Below are 20,563 nucleotides of genomic sequence, written 5' to 3'. Positions count from 1 at the left end.
TCCCTTTCTCAGATGGTAATATAGCCCTCCGTCCCTGTCACAGATGGTAATATAGTCCTCCGTCCCTGTCACAGATGGTAATATAGCCCTTCGTCCCTGTCTCAGATGGTAATATACCCCTCTGACCCTGTCACAGATGGTAATATAGTCCTCAGTCCCTGTCACAGATGATCATATAGCCCTCCGTCCCTGTCACAGATGGTAATATAGCCCTCCGTCCTTGTCTCAGATGGTAATATAGCCCTCCATCCCTGTCACAGATGGTAATATAGTCGTCCGTCCATGACACAGATGGTAATATAGCCCTCCATCCCTGTCTCAGGTTGTAATATACCCCTCTGTCCCTGTCACAGACGGTAATATAGCCCTCCGTCCCTGCCACAGATGGTAATATAGTCCTCCGTCCCTATCACAGATGGTAATATTGCTCTCCGTTACTATCACAGAGGGTAATATAGCCCTCCGTCCTTGTCACAGTGGGTAATATAGTCCTCTGTCCCTGTCACAGACGGTAATATAGCTCTCCGTCCCTGTCACAGATGGTAATATTGCTCTCTGTCCCCGTCACAGAGGGTAATATAGCTCACCGTCCTTGTCACAGGGGGTAATATAGCCCTCTGTCCCTGTCACAGACGGTAATATAGCTCTCCGTCCTTGTCACAGATGGTAATATTGCTCTCTGTCCCCGTCACAGAGGGTAATATAGCTCACCGTCCCTGTCATGGTCAGTAATATAGATATCCGTCCCTGTCATAGATGGTAATATAGCTCTCTGTCCCTGTCACAGATGGTTATATAGTCCTCTGTCTCTATCACATATGGTAATATAGCCCTCCGTCCCTGTCACAGATGGTAATATAGCTCTCTGTCCCTGTCATAGATGGTAATATAGTCCTTCGTCGATGTCACAGATTGTAATATAGTCCTCCGTCCCTGTCACAGATGTTAATATAGCTCTCCGTCCCTGTTATAGATGGTAATATAGTCCTCCGTCTCAGTCACAGATGGTAATATAGTCCTCCGTCCCTGTTCACAGATTGTAATATAGCTCTCCGTCTTTGTCACAGAGGGTAATATAGCTCACCGTTCCTGACGTAGATGGTAATTTAGTCCTTTGTCCCTGTCACAGATGGTAATATAGCCCTTTGTCCCTTGTCAATGACATTAATATAGCCATCCATCCCTGTAACAGATAGTAATATAGTCCTCCGTGTCTATCACAGATGTAAAATAGTCCTCCATCTCTGTCACAGATGGTAATTTAGTCCTCCGTCCCTGTCACAAATGGTAATATAGTCCTCCGTCCTCTGTCACAGATGGTAATATAGCCCTTCTTCCCTGTCACAGATGGTAATATAGCCCTACGTCCCTGTCACAGATGGTAATATAGTCCTTCGTCCCTGTCACGGATGGTAATATAGTCCTCCGTCCCTCTCACAGATGGTAATATAGCTCTCCGTCCCTGTCATAGATGGTAATACAGTCCTCCGTCCCTGTCACAGATGGTAATATATCTCTCCGTCTTTGTCACAGAGGGTAATATAGCTCACCTTTCATGACGCAGATGGTAATATAGTCTTCCGTCCCCCGTCACAGATGGTAATATAGCCCTTTGTCCATTGTCAATGACGTTAATATAGCCCTCCGTCCCTGTAACAGATGGTAATATAGTCCTCCGTGTCTATCACAGATGGTAAAATAGTCCTCCATCTTATCAGAGATGGTAATTTTTTCCTCCGTCCCTGTCACAGATGGTAATATAGCTCTCCGTCCCTGTCACAGATGGTAATATAGACCTCCGTCCCTGTCTCAGATGGTAATATAACCCCCCGTCCCTTTCAAAGAAGGTAATATAGCCCTTCGTCCCCTGTCACAGATGGTAATATAGCCCTCCGTTCCTGTCACAGACGTAATATAGCCCTCCGTCTCTGTCACAGTGGGTAATATAGCCCACCTTCTCTGACACAGACGGAAGTATAGCCCTCCGGCTCTGTCAAAGATGGAAATAAAGTCCTCCGTCTCTGTCATAGAGGGTAATATAGCCCTCCGTCCCTGTCACAGATGATAATATCGCCCTCCGTCCCTTTCACAGATGGAAATATTTTCCTCCGTCCCAGTCACAGACGGTAATATAGGCCTCCGTCCCTGTCACAGATTGTAATATAGTCCTCCGTCTTTGTCACAGATGGTAATATTATGCTCCGTCCCTGTCACAGAGGGTGATATAGTCCTCCGTTTCTGAAAAATGAAGGTAATATATTCCTCTGTTCCCGTCCTAGATGGTAATATAGTCCTCCCTCTCTATCACAGATGGTAATATAGTCCTCAGTCCCTGTCACAGATGGTAATATAGCCCTCCGTCTCTATCGCAGATGGTAATATAGTCCTTCGTCCCTTTCACAGATGGTAATATAGCCCTCCGTCCCTGTCACAGATGGCAATATAGCCCTTCTGTCCCTGTCACAGATGGTAATATAGCCCTCCGTCTCTATCACAGTTGGTAATATTGTCCTCTGTCCCTGTCACAGATGGTAATATAGCCCTCCGTCCCTGTCACAGATGGTAATATAGTCCTCCGTCCCTATCACAGATGGTAATATAGCTCTCCGTCCCTATCACAGAGGGTTATTTAGCCCTCCGTCCCTGTCACAGAGGGTAATATAGCCCTCCGTCCCTGTCAAAGACAGTAATATAGCTCTCCGTCCCTGTCACAGATGGTAATATTGCTCTCCGTCCCTGTCACATAGGGTAATATATCTCACCGTCCCTGTCATGAACAGTAATATAGATCTTCGTCCCGGTCACAGATGGTAATATAGCTCTCTGTCCCTGTCACAGATAAAAATATAGTCCTCTGTCCCTGTCACATTATGGTAATATAGCCCTCCATCCCTGTCACAGATGGTAATATGGCTTTTCTGTCTCTGTCACAGATGTTAATATCCGTCCTTATCACAGATGGAAATATAGCCCTCCGTCCCTGTCACAGATGGGAATATAGCTCTCCGTCCCTGTCATAGATGGTAATATAGTCCTTCGTCGATTTCTGTTACGAACCCGGATCCAGCGTCCGAGCAAGGAGCAGTAACAACTACGCCATCTGTAGGTCAGCTCCCGAAACCCCCGCCAAACGGACGACGACACCTAGTGAGGACAGCGTGTACTGGCCTCGAGGACCAGTTTCCAGTCTGGTTCAGCGCTCAACACCGCCGCTCCTGACCTCTGGTGAGGTGGTGCTCCGACGACAGCGCCATCTATGGACTGGATACGTCAGGTGTTTGTGTCTGAGGCTGTAAGTGTGGTGTTTTAGTGTCCCTGTTATTGATGACGTGTCTGCTTACAGAGCCGACCTGGGACCACTGTGTTGAAGGTGGAGTCAGTCTACCCGAGGCAGCCAGTCTCCATACTGTGAAGTTTGCTGCAGCTGTTGTGACGTCGTCCCCCTGGAAGAACACTGTGGTGTGTTAGCCTGCCATTGGAGTGGCAGTGAAAGGATTTACCCGGGACCGACTGTTGGAGACGATCATCCACTGGGGTATTGAGGACAGGAGGGTGATTTGTGATATCACACGAGACTCCTGTCTAGGGCGTACCCCTTTTATCGTTCGTGGAGTGGCCGTACCAGCCTTGGTGGCTCAGTACCTGCCAGCAGACCTGCTGGACGTGTGGTTGACGGCCTCCACGACGGTGCCCCCAGTGGACCTGTGTTTTGGCTGACCTGTGGCCAGGGTAGGCTCGGCATTCTCAGAGGACACGTCTTGAGGCCACGAAGAAAGCACCGCGGACTCGGCACCTAGCTTCTTGATCCAGAGTCTTCAGCAGAAGACTAGATTGTGCATGACCCCCTTTGTAAAGTGTTAATACCCCTCCCCCTTGTGTACGTTTTAGTTTTATATATTTAAATGGTGATGGTGAACATTATAATATTAAGTTCTTAACTTTCTTTCCCTACTCCCTTTTAAGTTACTTGCGTCACGGATCTCATCCCTTGATAGCCACTACTGGCTTGGGAACGGATACATATATCTTCCTCTAACAACATCAGAGTGAGAACCCCGTTGCGTCCCGAGAGGGCCGTAACATAATTGGCCAGCCTTGGTGGCTCAGTACCTGCCAGCAGACCTGCTGGACGTGTGGTTGACGGCCTCCACGACGGTGCCCCCAGTGGACCTGTGTTTTGGCTGACCTGTGGCAAGCGTAGGCTCGGTATTCTCAGAAGACACGTCTTGAGGCCACGAAGAAAGCACCGCGGACTCAGCACCTAGCTTATTGATCAAGAGTCTTCAGCAGAAGACTAGATTGTGCACGATCCCCTTGTAAAGTGTTAATACCCCTCCCCCTTGTGTACTCTTTTATTCTATATATTTAATCGGTGATGGTGAACATTATAATATTAAGTTCATAACTTTCTTTCCCTACTCCCTTTTAAGTTACTTGCGTCACGGATCTCATCCCTTGATAGCCACTACTGGCTTGGGAACGGATACATATATCTTCCTCTAACAACATCAGTGAGAACCCCGTTGCGTCCCGAGAGGGCCGTAACAATTTCACAGATGATAATATAGTCCTGAGCCTAGTCACAGATGGTAATATAGCTGTCCGTCCCTGTTATAGTCCTCCGTCCCTGTAACAGATGGAAATATAGCCCTCCGTTCTTGTCACAGATGGTAATATAACCCCCCGTCTCTTTCAAAGTAGGTTAAGTAATACAACCCTCTGTCCCTGTCACAGACGTAATATAGTCCTCCGTCCCTGTCACAGAGGGTAATATAGCCCTCCTTCCCTGACACAGATGGTAGTATAGTCCTCTGTCCCTGTTACAGACGGTAGTATAGCCCTCCGTCCTTGTCAAAGATGGAAACAAAGTCCTCCGTCTCTGTCATAGTGTAATATAACCCTCCGTTCCTGTCACAGATGATAATATAGCCCTCCGTCCCTGTTACGGCCCTCTCGGGTCGCAACTGGGTTCTTACTCTGATGTTGCTAGAGGATGGGTATCCGGCCCCAAGCCAGTAGTGGCTTTCAAGGGATGTGATCCGTAATGCAAGTAAATTAAAGGGGAAGGGAAATAAAGTCAAAACTTAATATAATATAATTAGCACCGTCACCAATAAATATATATAAGAACGATTACACGGGGAGGGGGGCATATAAACACTATAATACACTGTCGTCTTCTTCTGAAGACTCTGGATCTTCTCAGTGCCAAGCTCTCGGTGCTCTCGTGGCCTCACGACGAATCCTTCGAGAAGCTGAGTCTACCCCGGCCACAGGCCAGCCAAAACACAGTTCCACTGGGGCACCGCCGTGGAGGCCGTCAACCACAAGTCCAGCAGATGGCTGGCAGGTTCCGAATCAGTGACGCTGGTTAGGCCACTCCACGAGCGATACTAGGGTAGCGCCCTAGTCAGGAGCCTCGTGTGATACCACAGATCACTCTCCTTTCCACGATACCCCAGTGGTTAAGCGTCTCCACTAGTCAGTCCCGGGTATGACAATCCTTCAACTGCCACTTCACAGGCAGGGTAACACCACAGTGTTCAACTGGGAGGCGACTCACAGCTGCTGCAGCAAAACACTTGGTGTCGAGACGGCTGCCTTGGGTAGACTGACTCAACTTCCATCACAGCAGTCCCAGGTCGACTCTGTAATCAGACACGTCATCAGTAACAGGGACACACAAAAACACCTCACTTACAAGCTCAGACCCAAACGTCCACCTATCCACTCCATAGATGGCGTTGTTGTCTGAGCACCACCTCACCAGAGGTCAGCAGCGGCTGTGTTGTGAGCTGAACAGGACTGGAAACTGGCCCTCGTGGCCAGTACACCTCGTCCTCACCAGGTGTCGTCGTCCATTTGGAGGGGGTTTCGGGAGCTGACCCACAGATGGCGCGGTCGTCACTGCTCCGTGCTCGGACGCTGGATTCGGGTCCGTAACAGTCCCTTTCACAGATGGTAATATTTTCCTCCGTCCCAGTCACAGACGGTAATATAGCCCTTCATCGTGGTTGATACCTGGTTGATACCTGGTTGATGGGGTTCTGGGAGTTCTTCTACTCCCCAAGCCCGGCCCGAGGCCAGGCTCGACTTGTGAGAGTTTGGTCCACCAGGCTGTTGCTTGGAGCGGCCCACAGGCCCACATACCCACCACAGCCCGGTTGGTCCGGCACTCCTTGGAGGAATAAATCTAGTTTCCTCTTGAAAATGTCCACGGTTGTTCCGGCAATATTTCTTATGCTTGCTGGGAGGACGTTGAACAACCGCGGACCTCTGATGTTTATACAGTGTTCTCTGATTGTGCCTATGGCACCTCTGCTCTTCATTGGTTCTATTCTACATTTTCTTCCATGTCGTTCACTCCAGTACGTTGTTATTTTACTGTGTAGATTTGGTACTTGGCCCTCTAGTATCTTCCAGGTGTATATTATTTGATATCTCTCTCGTCTTCTTTCTAGTGAGTACATTTGGAGGGCTTTGAGACGATCCCAATAATTTAGGTGCTTTATTGCATTTATGCGTGTCGTATATGTTCTCTGTATTCCCTCTATTTCAGCAATCTCTCCTGCTCTGAAGGGGTAAGTGAGTACTGAGCAGTACTCAAGACGGGACAACACAAGTGACTTGAAGAGTACAACCATTGTGATGGGATCCCTGGATTTGAATGTTCTCGTAATCCATCCTATCATTTTTCTGGCTGTCGCAATATTTGCTTGGTTATGCTCCTTAAACGTTAGGTCGTCAGACATTGTTATTCCCAAATCCTTTACATGCTGTTTTCCTACTATGGGTACATTTGATTGTGTTTTGTACTCTGTATTATGTTTAAGGTCCTCATTTTTACCGTACCTGAGTACCTGGAATTTATTACTGTTAAACATCATGTTATTTTTTGATGCCCAGTCGAAAACTTTGTTAATATCAGCTTGAAGTTTTTCAATGTCCTCAGCCGAGGTAATTTTCATACTGATTTTTGTGTCATCTGCAAAGGATGATACGAAGCTGTGACTTGTATTTTTGTCTATATCTGATATGAGAATAAGGAAAAGCAGCGGTGCAAGGACTGTACCCTGAGGTACAGAGCTTTTCACTGCACTTGGACTAGATTTTATATGGTTGACAGTTACTCGCTGAGTCCTGTTTGACAGAAAACTGAGTATCCAGCGTCCTACTTTACCGGTTATTCCCATTGACTTCATTTTGTGTGCTATCACGCCATGGTCACATTTATCGAAAGCCTTTGCGAAGTCCGTGTATATCACATCAGCATTCTGTTTCTCTTCTAATGCCTCAGTGACTTTGTCGTAGTGCTCAAGTAGCTGTGAGAGGCACGATCTTCCCGCTCGAAATCCATGTTGGCCTGGGTTGTGAAGGTCATTGGTCTCCATGAAATTGGTGACCTGACTCCTAATCACTCTCTCAAATACTTTTATGATGTGCAATGTTAGTTCAACTGGTCTATAATTTTTTGCCAATGCTTTGCTCCCTCCCTTGTGTAGAGGGGCTATGTCTGCTACTTTAAGTGCATCTGGTATCTCTCCCGTGTCCAGGCTCTTCCTCCACACTATACTGAGTGCCTGTGCTACCGGCACTTTGCATTTCTTTATAAATATTGAATTCCATGAATCTGGACCTGGGGCCGAGTGCACGGGCATGTTTTCAATTTCTTTTTCAAAATTTAGTGTGCTCGTGTTTATATCAGTTATATTTACAGGGGTTTGAATATCCCGCATAAAGAAATTGTCTGGATCTTCCACCTTCATGTTGTTTATTGGAGTGCTAAACATGTCCTCATACTGCTTTTTTAGGATTTCACTAATTTCTTTGTCATCCTCCGTGTATGAACCTTCACTTGTACGAATAGGTCCAATACTGGCAGTGGTTTTTGCTTTTGATTTCGCATATGAGAAGAAATATTTTGGATTTTTCTTTATTTCCTGAATTGCTTTCTGTTCTAACTGCCTTTCTTCAGTTTCATATGAGTGTTTAAATTTCCGCTCGATTTCTTCAATCTCCCTATTTAAATTATTCCTTCTTTGACGGGAAATTCGTGTCTGCATAAGCAGTTCCGTTATTTTTTTCCTGCGTTTATAGTGTCGTCTGCGTTCTCTTTCTACGTTAGATCTCTTTCTGGCTTTCCTCAAAGGAACATGTTTCAGACAGACTTGATACGCTTCTGAAGTCAGTTTTTCTATTCCTTCTGTAGGACTTGTATTATTTAGAACAGTTCCCCATGGAATGTTTGTAAGTTCCCTGTTTATTATCTCCCAGTCTATCCTTTTATTATTAAAATTGAATTTACTGAATTGCCCCTCTCGCTTTATCAACGTTTTAGGTCTATTCTGAGTATTGATGGTAGTTTGCACTCCAATGAGTTTGTGATCTGAGTATGTGGTATCTGATATCGTAATGTCTCTGATAATGTCTTCATTGTTCGTAAAGACCAGATCTAGAATATTTTCATTTCTCGTTGGCTCCGATATCTGCTGATTGAGTGAAAATTTGTCACAGAATCTAAGTAGTTCTCTAATCTGTGGTTGGTTAGGTCCTGATATATTTCCTGGTATAATATTATTGTTTGCTATTTTCCACCTGAGACTAGGCAAGTTGAAGTCACCTAGGAAGATAATATCAGGTATCGGGTTCTCCAAATTATCAAGGCTATTCTCTATTCTCATCCCTGTCACAGATGGTAATATTATGCTCCGTCCCTGTCACAGATGGTAATATAGTCCTCAGTCCCTGTCACAGATCATCATATTACTCTCCGTCACTGTCACAGACGGTAATATAGCCCTCCGTCTCTATCACAGATGGTAATATTGTCCTCCGTCCCTGTCACAGATGGTAATATAGCCCTCCGTCCTCTGTCACAGATGGCAATATAGCCCTCTGTCCCTGTCACAGATGGTAATATAGCCCTTCGTCTCTATCACAGATGGTAATATAGTCCTCCGTCCCTGTCACAGATGGTAATATAGCCCTCCGTATTAACGGAGGGCTATATTACACACATTATATCGATCACCACCTACACACATACTATACCCACCACCACCTACACAAACTATACCCACCACCACTTACACACACCATATCCATCACCACCTACACACTACATACCCATCACCACGTACACACACCATACCCATCACCACCTAAACACACCCTCCAGTGTCTTCACCACACCTTCACATACCCTCCTGTCAATGTAAGCATCTTCACACTATATCCATCACCACCTACTCACTTCATACTCTTCTGAAACTACACACACACCATAACCATCACCACCAACACACGCTATACCCATCATATCTATTACATCATATCAAACCCCCACCTACACACACACACACCATACCCATCAACACTAAATTAAACCACACCCCATCATGTCCTTCACACGATATCCATCAGCACGTACACACCATACACATCACCACCTACACTCACCATACCCACCACCACCTACACAAACCATATCCGTCACCACTTACACACACCATACTTGTTACCACCTACACTCACCATACCCATCACCACTGACACACACCATACATATCATCACCTACACACACACCATATACATCACCACCTACACATACACACACACACACACACACACACACACACACACACACACACACACACACACACACACCATACCCATCAACACTAAATCAAACCACACCCCATCATATCCGTCACTAGATATCCATCAGCACGTACACACCATAAACATCACCACCTACACTCACCATACCCACCACCACCTACACAAACCATATTAATCACCACTTACACACACCATTTAGGGGAGCCGGTCGGCCGAGCGGACAGCACGCGGGACTTGTGATCATGTGGTCCTGGGTTCGATCCCAGGCGCCGGCGAGAAACAATGGGCAGAGTTTCTGTCACCCTATGCTCCTGTTACCTAGCAGTAAAATAGGTACCTAGGTGTTAGTCAGCTGTCACGGGCTGCTTCCTAGGGGTGGAGGCCTGGTCGAGGACCGGGCCGCGGGGACACTAAAAGCCCCGAAATCATCTCAAGATAACCTCAAGATAACCATACCTGTCACCACCTACACTCACCATACCCATCACCACCGACATACACTATCCCGGGTCTCCACCATACCCTCCCTTTCCTTCCTGTCAATGTAAGTATCGTCACACCATACACATCACCACCCACACAAACCATACCCATCGCTACCCTAATACACCATCCCGAGACACCACCAAACCCTCCCATACCCTCTTGTAAATTTATGAATCTTCACATCATACCCATTACCATTTACACGCGCCATACACATCACCACTTAAACACCATATCCATCACCACCTAAATACACCATACATATCTCCACCTACACACACTGTACCCTAAACAACCTACACAAACCATTCCCATCACAACTTTCACCCACTATACCCATCACTAACAAAAACTCACCATACCCATCACCACCTAAACTCACCATACCCGTTACTGCTTATTCATGCACCATACCCATTACCACTTACACACACCATACCCATCACAACCTACATGCACCCTACACGGTCACCACCATACTCTCCCATACACTGCAGTAAATTTATGAATCTTCACATCATATCCATTACCACCTACACACACCATACCCATCATATCCATCACACCATATCGATCACCATAATATCCATCACCACCTACACACATAATATCCATCTCCACTTAAATGGAATGCACTAAGCAGTGATGTGGTAGAGTCTGACTCCACACACAGTTTCAAATGTTGATATGACAGAGCCCAGTAGGCTCAGGAATCTGCACATCACTTGATTGACAGTTGAGAGGCGGGACCAAAGAGACAAAGCTCAACCCCCGAGAGCACAGTTAGGTAAGTACAATTAGGTGAGTACACCATACCCATTACTACTTCCCCACACCATACATATCATCACCTACACAAACCATACCCATAACAACCTTCACACACCATACCCATCCCCACCTACGCTCACCATACCCATCACCACCAACATTCACATACCCATCACCACCTACACATGCACCATACCCATCACCACCAACACTCACCATACCCGTCACCACCTACACATACCCTTCCAGGGTCTCCACTATACCCTCCCATACCCTCCTGTAAATTTATGAACCTTCACATCATACCCATCACCACCTACACACACACACGTTATCCATCACAACCTAGGCATACCATACTAATCACCATCTACACACACCATTCACATCACCTCCTACATGCACCATATCCATCACCAAATAAACACACCATACATATACACACCTACACATACACAATACCCAAAACAATCTACACACACAATACATATCACCACCTACGCACACCATACCTATCACCAACATCACACACATTTCTCATCACCACCTACATGCACCATATCCATGACCACCTAAACACACTGTACATATCACCACCTACACACACCATTCCCAAAACAATCTACACACGCCATACCCATCACCACCTACGCACACTATACCCCTCTCCACCTCCATACACACCATACCCATCACCACCTAGACACACTATACCTATCACCACCTACACACACTATATCTATCACCACCTACACACACTATACCCATCACCACCTACACACACCATACCCATCACCACCTACACACACCATACCCATCACCACCTACATACACCCTCCCGAGTCTCCCCATACCCTCCCATTCCCTCCTATCAAAGTAAGCATCTTCACACCATACTCATCACCTCCTTCACTCACCATACCAATCACTACCTACACACACTCAATACCCATCACCACCGACACACAGCATGCTCATCACCACCTACACACACCACACTCATCACCACCTATACAAACGATACCCATCACCACCTACACACACGATACCCATCATCACCTACATACACTTTACCCATCACCGTCTACACACACCATACAAATCGCCACTTACACACACCATACCTATCATCACATACATACACCATACCAGATCACCAAATACACACATAATACCCATCACCACCTACACACACCATACTATCACCATCTACACACATAATACCCATCACCACCTACACACACCATACTCATCACCACTTACACACACCATACCCATCCCCACCTACACACACCATACCCATCATCACCTACACACACACACGTTACCCATTACCACCTACACACACTCATCATACCCATCAGAACCTACACACACCATACCCATCACCACCTACACACACCATACTCATCACCACCTACACACAGCCTCCCGGGTCACCATCATATCCTCCGGTCATTGAAAGCATCTTCACACTATACCTATCACCACCTACACACACCATACCCATCACCAGCTACACACAGTACCCATCACCACCCACACACACCATACCCATCACCAGCTACACACAGTACCCATCACCACCTACACACACCATACCCATCACCAGCTACACACAGTACCCATCACCACCAACACACACAATACATAGTGGCTGACCCTAACCTCCCTTTTCAAGGGTAACATAGGGGCTGACCCCAACCACCCCCTTCAAGGGTAACATAGTGGGAGACCCTAGCCATCCCCATTAAGGGGTAGCATAGGGGCTGACCCCAAACAACCCCCCTTCAACGGTAATATAGTGGCTGACCCCAAACCCCCACCCCCCTTCAAGGGTAACATAGTGGGAGACCCTAACCATCCCCATTAAAGGGTAGCATAGGGGCCGACCCCAAACAACCCCCCTTCAACGGTAATATAGTGGCTGACTCCCCCCCCCCCTTCAACGGTAGCATAGGGGCCGACCCCAACTACCCCCCTTCAACGGTAATATAGTGGCTGACACCATCCACCCCCTTTAAACGGTAGCACAGGGGCCGACTCCAACCAACCAACCCCCTCCCCCCTTCAAGGGTAGCATAGGGGCCGACCCCAACCACCCCCCCTTGAAGGGTAGCATAGGGGCCGACCCTAAGTATCCCCCTTTAAGGGTAACAAAGGGGCCGACCCCAACCACCCCGTTGAAGGGTAACAAAGAGGCCGACCCCAACCACCCCCTTCAAGGGTAACATAGTCCTGTTCGACCCGTTCCACTGTGTCTCTGTACATCTTCATGTCTCTGTACGTCTCTCTGTCTCTGTACGTCTCTCTGTCTCTGAACATCTCTCTGTCTCTGTACGTCTCTCTGTCTCTGTACGTCTCTCTGTCTCTGAACATCTCTCTGTCTCTGTACGTCTCTCTGTCTCTGTACGTCTCTCTGTCTCTGTACGTCTCTCTGTCTCTGTACATCTCTCTGTCTCTGTACGTCTCTCTGTCTCTGTACATCTCTGTCTCTGTACGTCTCTCTGTCTCTGTACATCTCTCTGTCTCTGTACGTCTCTCTGTCTCTGTACATCTCTCTGTCTCTGTACGTCTCTCGTTCTCTGTACATCTCTCACTCTCTGTACGTCTCTCTGTCTCTGTACATCTCTCTGTCTCGATACATCTCTCTGTCTCTGTACATCTCTCTGTCTCTGTACATCTCTCTGTCTCTGTACATCTCTTTGTCTCTGTACGTCTCTGTCTCAATCAATTTCTCATTTTGCATTTATCATTCGGTGTGTCTATCATGGTCTGCTTTTCATACACACATTCATTCACACATTCATAAACATTCACACATATTCATGCACACCTCACTCCCTCTTACTCCCTCAGAAGTAAGGCAAAATAAGCAGGAAGGAGAGTGAAGGTCAGAAGTGAAGTAGCACTGTTTACCTTGTGTACAGCTCACTGACATTCCTCTTGCACTTCTCGTGTTCCTCTTCCATCAAGCGTTTCTCTTCTGTTAATTTATTCTTTTCCTCTTGAATACTTCTGAGTTGCTGTGCCTGTCTGTCTTTATCACTCTGTAGAGCAGTGTTTCCTTCCCGTAACTTACTGGCCTCTTCTTCACTGACGGAGAGTTGCTCTTCAACAAGTCGTTTCTCCTCTTTAGTCTTCCTGATTGTTTCTTCCTTTTCTTCATTTAGAGCAGCGTTTGCTGTTTGAAGGACCCTGACCTGTTCTTCCAGGAGTGAGAGTTGCTCTTGAACAAGTCCTTTCTCTCTTGCTGTGTTATTATTCATCTCTTGCAGCTGTTGTGTCTCTCGCTCTAGCTCAGCGATCCTCGTCAACGCCGTCTTGACCCTCTCCTGGGCTTGGGTCTCCGCAAGCTCCAGCTGTTGGTTCCTCGACTTGACCAGCCTTGAGTCCTCCTCCACTTGTCGGATCTCTTGCTTGACCAGCCTCGAGTCCTCCTCCACTTGTCGGATCTCCTGCTTGACCAGCCTCGAGTCCTCCTCCACTTGACGGATCTGGGACTTTAATTGAATGTTTTCTTCCTGAGCAAGGCGCACTTCGTTCTTAATCCTCATGTTATCCTCCTTGACCAGCCTCGAGTCCTCCTACACTTTACGGATCTCCTCCTTGACCAGCCTCGAGTCCTCCTCCACTTTACGGATCTCCTCCTGGACCAGCCTCGAGTCTTCCTCCACTTTACGGATCTCCTCCTTGACCAGCCTCGAGTCCTCCTCCACTTGACGGATCTGGGACTTTAATATAACAATCTCCTCCTGAGCAAGCTGCCCTTCGTTCTTAGTCTTCATGTTGTCCTCCTCGAGCAAATGATTCGCAGTATTTAGGCGAATGTTTTCCTCCTTCAGCTTGAGGTTGTCAGCTTGGTGAGCCTTGTTGACACACTCAAGCTGGTCCAGAGTGTCCAGGAGGCGGCGGGTGGCGTTCTCCCTCTCCTTCACACCTGCCAACACATCAAATTTTAAATATATACTACTATATATATTACCACCACCCACAACTACTACTACTAGTATATATCAGATATATACTGCTGACCCTGAAATGCACTCCAGTCCCTGAAATACAGTCAAGGACCTGAAGTACACTCCAGGAGCAGAAGTACATGCCAGGCCCTGACGTACACTTAAGATCCAGAAGTATAATCAATACCCTGAAGTACACTTCAGACCATGAAGTAGACTTCAGGTTCTGAAATACACTCCAGGACCAAAAGTACTCTCCTGTCTTTAAACTACACTCAAGACCCCTGAAATACATTAAAGTCCCTGAAGGACACTCCAGTATCTGAAGTGTACTACAGACCTTCGACTACATTTTAGACCCTGAAGTACACTGCAGACCCTGAAGCACATTTCAAACACTGAAGTTCAATTCAGGATTTGATGTACACTCCAAAACTGAATTCCACTCCAGATCTTGAAGAACACTCATGATCCTGAAAAAACCCTCCAGACCCTAAAGTTCACTACAGACCCTGAAGTTAACTCAAGGACCTGAGGTCCACTCTAGACATTGAAATACTCTCCAAGACATGAATTGCACTCATGACCACGAAGAACACTCCAGACACTGAAGTACACTCAAAGACGTGAAGTGTACCATGACCACATCAGACCCTAAAGTACACTCCAGACCTTGAAGTACATTCAAGAATGAAAAATACACTTCAGACCCTGATGTATGAAGAACCTGAGGTGCACTTCTGACTCTTATACACACTGCAGGGCCTGAGGTATACTTTAGACCTTGAAGTACTAATCAGGACTTGAAGCACACTTCATGCCCTGAAGTACACTATCTTGAGGTTATCTTGAGATGATTTCGGGGCTTTTAGTGTCCCCGCGGCCCGGTCCTCGACCAGGCCTCCACCCCCAGGACGCAGCCCGTGACAGCTGACTAATACCCAGGTACCTATTTTACTGCTAGGTAACAGGGGCATAGGGTGAAAGAAACTCTGTCCATTGTTTCTCACCGGCGCCCGGGATCGAACCCGGGACCACAGGATCACAAGTCCAGCGTGCTGTCCGCTCGGCCGACCGGCTCCCTATAGGACATAAATAAACTATAGGCCATGAAGAAGACTATAGGCACTGAAGTACAATCTAGAAAGTGAAGTACACTCCAGAAAGTGAAGTACACTCCAGGCCCTGAAGCACAGTCCAGGTCCTACAGAACACCCCAATCCCAAAAGACATTACAGACCATGAAGTACTTTCCAGACCCTGAAAAACACTCCAGACCCTGAAATACACATAATGATGAGAAGTACACTTCAGACCCTGAAGTACATATCAGGCCCTGATATATATTCAAGACTCTAAAGTAAACGACAAGCCCTGAAGTATACTCCAGGACGAAATGTACACTCCAGGCATTGCAATACACTCCAGATCCTGAGGTACACTACCCAGCAAATACTTTATGTTGCCAGAATGTGCCTGGGAATTGTTTGAGAGCTGTGGCAAAGTTAGTTTTTAAGTAATCAATACATTTTTGTGTCCAGTCATAAATTGTTTGTCATAATTTACTACACAACGTTGGGTCAAAAAAAAATTGAGGCCTCGTGGCAACCTTAATTACTGCATAAAAGTAGTTTCTATTGTTTATGATATATAAATATTGGAACTATAAATATACAAAATATTAGTTGAAATAAAACAGGAGCATAATAAAGGCGAGTTCACCTTTGTATTTATTTCTTAGATGGCAGTGTTGGTAGATGGTTGTGGTTGGTGGCAGTGTTGGTAGATGGTAGTGTTTGGTGGCAGTGTTGGTAGATGGTAGTGTTTGGTGGCAGTGTTGGTAGATGGTTGTGGTTGGCGGTAGTGATGGTAGATGATACCTGGTTGATGGGGTTCTGGGAGTTCTTCTACTCCCCAAGCCCAGCCCATGGCCAGGCTTGACTTGTGAGAGTTTGATCCACTAGGCTGTTGCTTGGAGCGGCCCGCAGGCCCACATACCCACCACAGCCCGGTTGGTCCGGCACTCCTTGGAGGAATAAATCTAGTTTCCTCTTGAAGATGTCCACGGTTGTTCCGGCAATATTTCTTATGCTTGCTGGAAGGACGTTGAACAACCGCGGACCTCTGATGTTTATACAGTCTTCTCTGATTGTGCCTATAGCACCTCTGCTCTTCACTGGTTCTATTCTGCTTTTTATTCCATATCGTTCACTCCAGTACGTGGTTATTTTACTGTGTAGATTTGGTACTTGGCCCTCCAGTATCTTCCAGGTGTCTATTATTTGAAATCTCTCTCGTCTTCTTTCTAGTGAGTACAATTGGAGGGCTTTGAGACGATCCCAATAATTTAGGTGCTTTATTGCATCTATGCGTGTCGTATATGTTCTCTGTATTCCCTCTATTTCAGCAATCTCTCCTGCTCTGAAGGGGGAAGTGAGTACTGAGCAGTACTCATGACTGGACAACACAAGTGATTTGAAGAGTACAACCATTGTGATTGGATCCCTGGATTTGAAAGTTCTCGTAATCCATCCTTTCATTTTTCTGGCTGTCGCAATATTTGCTTGGTTATGCTCCTTAAACGTTAGGTCGTCAGACATTATTATTCCCAAATCCTTTACATGCTGTTTTCCTACTATGGGTACATTTGATTGTGTTTTGTACTCTGTATTATGTTTAAGGTCCTCATATTTACCGTACCTGAGTACTTGGAATTTATCACTGTTAAACATCATGTTATTTTCTGATGCCCAGTTGAAAACTTTATTAATATCAGCTTGAAGTTTTTCAATGTCTTCAGCCGAGATAATTTTCATACTGATTTTTGTGTCATCTGCAAAGGATGATACGAAGCTGTGACTTGTATTTTTGTCTATATCTGATATGAGAATAAGGAAAAGCAGCGGTGCAAGGACTGTACCCTGAGGTACAGAGCTTTTAACTGCACTTGGACTAGATTTTATATGGTTGACCGATACTCGCTGAGTCCTGTTTGACAGAAAACTCAGTATTCAGCGTCCTACTTTACCGCTTATTCCTATTGACTTCATTTTGTGTCCTATCACGCCATGGTCACATTTATCGAAAGCCTTTGCGAAGTCCGTGTATATCACATCAGCATTTTGTTTTTCTTCTAATGCCTCAGTGACTTTGTCGTAGTGCTCAAGTAGCTGTGAGAGGCACGATCTTCCCGCTCAAAATCCATGTTGGCCTGGGTTGTGAAGGTCATTGGTCTCCATGAAATTGGTGACCTGACTCCTAATCACTCTCTCAAATACTTTTATGATGTGCGATGTTAGTGCAACTGGTCTATAATTCTTTGCCAATGCTTTGCTCCTTCCCTTGTGTAGAGGGGCTATGTCTGATACTTTAAATGCATCTGGTATCTCCCCCGTGTCGAAGCTCTTCCTCCACATTATACTGAGTGCCTGTGCTACCGGCACTTTGCATTTCTTTATAAATATTGAATTCCATGAGTCTGGACCTGGGGCCGTGTGCATGGGCATGTTTTCCATTTCTCTTTCAAAATTTAGTGCGCTCGTGTTGATATCGGTTATATTTACAGGGGTTTGAATATCCCGCATAAAGAAATTGTCTGGATCTTCCACTTTCATGTTGTTTATTGGAGTGCTAAACGTGTCCTCATACTGCTTTTTTAGGATTTCACTAATTTCTTTGTCATCTTCCGTGTATGAACCTTCACTTGAACGAATAGGTCCAATACTGGCAGTGGTTTTTGCTTTTGCATATGTGAAGAAATTTTTTTGATTTTTTATTATTTCCTGAATTGCTTTCTGTTCTAACTGCCTTTCTTCAGTTTCATATGAGTGTTTCAATTTCCGCTCGATTTCTTCAATCTCCCTATTTAAATTATTCCTTCTTTGACGGGAAATTCGTGTCTGCATGAGCAGTTCCGTTATTTTTTCCTGCGTTTATAGTGTCGTCTGCGTTCTCTTTCTACGATGGATCTCTTTCTCGCTTTCCTCAAAGGAACATGTTTCAGACAGACTTGATACGCTTCCGAAGTCAGTTTTTCTATTCCTTCTGTAGAAATTATATTACTTAGAACAGTTTCCCATGGAATGTTTGCAAGTTCCCTGTTTATTATCTCCCAGTCTATCCTTTTACTATTAAAATTGAATTTACTGAATAGCCCCTCTCGCTTTATCAACGTTTTAGGTCTATTCTGATTATTGATGGTCGTTTGCACTTCAATGAGCTTGTGATCTGAGTATGTGGTATCTGATATCGTAATGTCTCTGATAATGTCTTCATTGTTCGTAAAGACCAGATCTAGAATATTTTCATTTCTCGTTGGCTCCGATATCTGCTGATTGAGTGAAATTTTGTCACAGAATCTAAGTAGTTCTCTAATCTGTGGTTGGTTAGGTCCTGATAGATTTCCTGGTATAATATTATTGTTTGCTATTTTCCACCTGAGACTAGGCAAGTTGAAGTCACCTAGGAAAATAATATCAGGTATCGGGTTCTCCAAATTATCAAGGCTATTCTCTATTTTGTTTATCTGTTCTGTGAATTCCTCAGCCGTTGCATCTGGCGGTTTGTATATTAGAATAATCACTAAATTTATTTTCTCTATTTTTAATCCCAGTACCTCTACCACCTCATTTGTAACGTTTAGGAGCTCCGAGCATACAAGGTCTTCCCTAATATACAGACCCACTCCTCCATGTGACCTAATTTTCCTATCACACCTGTATAGGTTATATCCTGGAATCTAGATCTCACTGTCCAACAATTCCCCTGCATGGGTTTCTGTGAAAGCTCCAAATAATGCATTTGACTCCGTGAGGAGGCCATTTATAAACTGTACTTTGTTGTTTGTTCTTGTTTTCAGTCCTTGTATGTTGGAAAAGATGAATGAAGTTACTCTATTTGTGATAGTTTGAATGGGAGACTTTCTCGGCAAGCCCATTATGCGTGGACATAATGAGTTTGTTCTGACCAGTACTGATTGTTGTAGGGCAGTTGCCTGTCGTAGTTGTAGTTCCCTTTCGGTGTGTAATTATATCTGTAATTCTGGAATGCAAGTGGATCTGGCATCCAGTTCCATACACTCTCCATGCTCCTCCTTTTGAATTCTCTTTCGGTCTGGTATAAAAAATTCATAGAGTTTCCTCCAAATTCATTACTCTGCTTGCCACTCTTTATGTAGCGTTCCGTGCCTTTCACGTGAAAGTGTGAAAGACGTGAAAGTGTGAAAGATGGTTGTGGTTGAGGCAGTGTTGGTAGATGGTTGTGGTTGGTGGCAGTGTTGGTAGATGGTAGTGTTTGGTGGCAGTGTTGGTAGATGGTTGTGGTTGGTGGTAGTGTTGGTAGATGGTTGTGGTTGGTGGCAGTGTTGGTAGATGGTTGTGGTTAGTGGTTGTGTTGGTAGACGGTTGTGGTCGAGGCAGTGTTGGTAGATGGTAGTGTATGGTTGCAGTGTTGGTAGATGGTTGTGGTTGGTGGCAGTGTTGGTAGATGGTGGTGGTTGGTGGCAGTATTGGAAGATTCCAGGAAACAATTTTAGGTTGCCACAACGTTCCAGGAAAGTGTTTGAAAGCAGCAGCAACATTTGTTTTCACATTTTAGATATGTTATTGTGTAGAATCTTAAATAGGTTTCCACAACTTACTGCACAACGTTGGTTAAACAAAATTTGAGACCTTGTTGCAACCTTAGATCAATTTAAATAAAAATGGAAATAATCGATTGTTTC

General features: G+C 45.5%; 2 protein-coding genes across 2 annotated transcripts in view; both read right to left on the bottom strand.

Moving 5' to 3' along the window:
- Positions 1 to 13,794: 13,794 nt before the first annotated feature.
- On the bottom strand, positions 13,795 to 14,436 carry LOC138351717 (golgin subfamily A member 6-like protein 22). Its single transcript, XM_069303741.1, has one exon. It carries the CDS (start codon positions 14,434 to 14,436, stop codon positions 13,795 to 13,797), a length of 642 nt encoding a protein of 213 aa, XP_069159842.1.
- Positions 14,437 to 14,466: 30 nt separating this feature from the next.
- The window catches only part of LOC138351539 (putative golgin subfamily A member 6-like protein 3), a 107,240-nt gene continuing 101,143 nt past the window's right edge, over positions 14,467 to 20,563 (bottom strand). Inside the window, exon 3 of the mRNA XM_069303339.1 lies at positions 14,467 to 14,819. Within this exon, the coding sequence (XP_069159440.1) occupies positions 14,467 to 14,819 (353 nt within the window). The remainder of the gene's footprint in view (positions 14,820 to 20,563) is intronic.

The sequence above is a fragment of the Procambarus clarkii genome, chromosome 50, assembly GCF_040958095.1.
Source record: "Procambarus clarkii isolate CNS0578487 chromosome 50, FALCON_Pclarkii_2.0, whole genome shotgun sequence".
NCBI classification, from domain to species: Eukaryota; Metazoa; Arthropoda; class Malacostraca; order Decapoda; family Cambaridae; genus Procambarus; species Procambarus clarkii.
This window is presented reverse-complemented; position numbering and strand designations above follow the sequence as displayed.

Bases quoted from the DNA above. Each gene is read 5' to 3' on its own strand.
- LOC138351717 (XM_069303741.1), bottom strand. From the start codon at position 14,436: ATGAGGATTAAGAACGAAGTGCGCCTTGCTCAGGAAGAAAACATTCAA.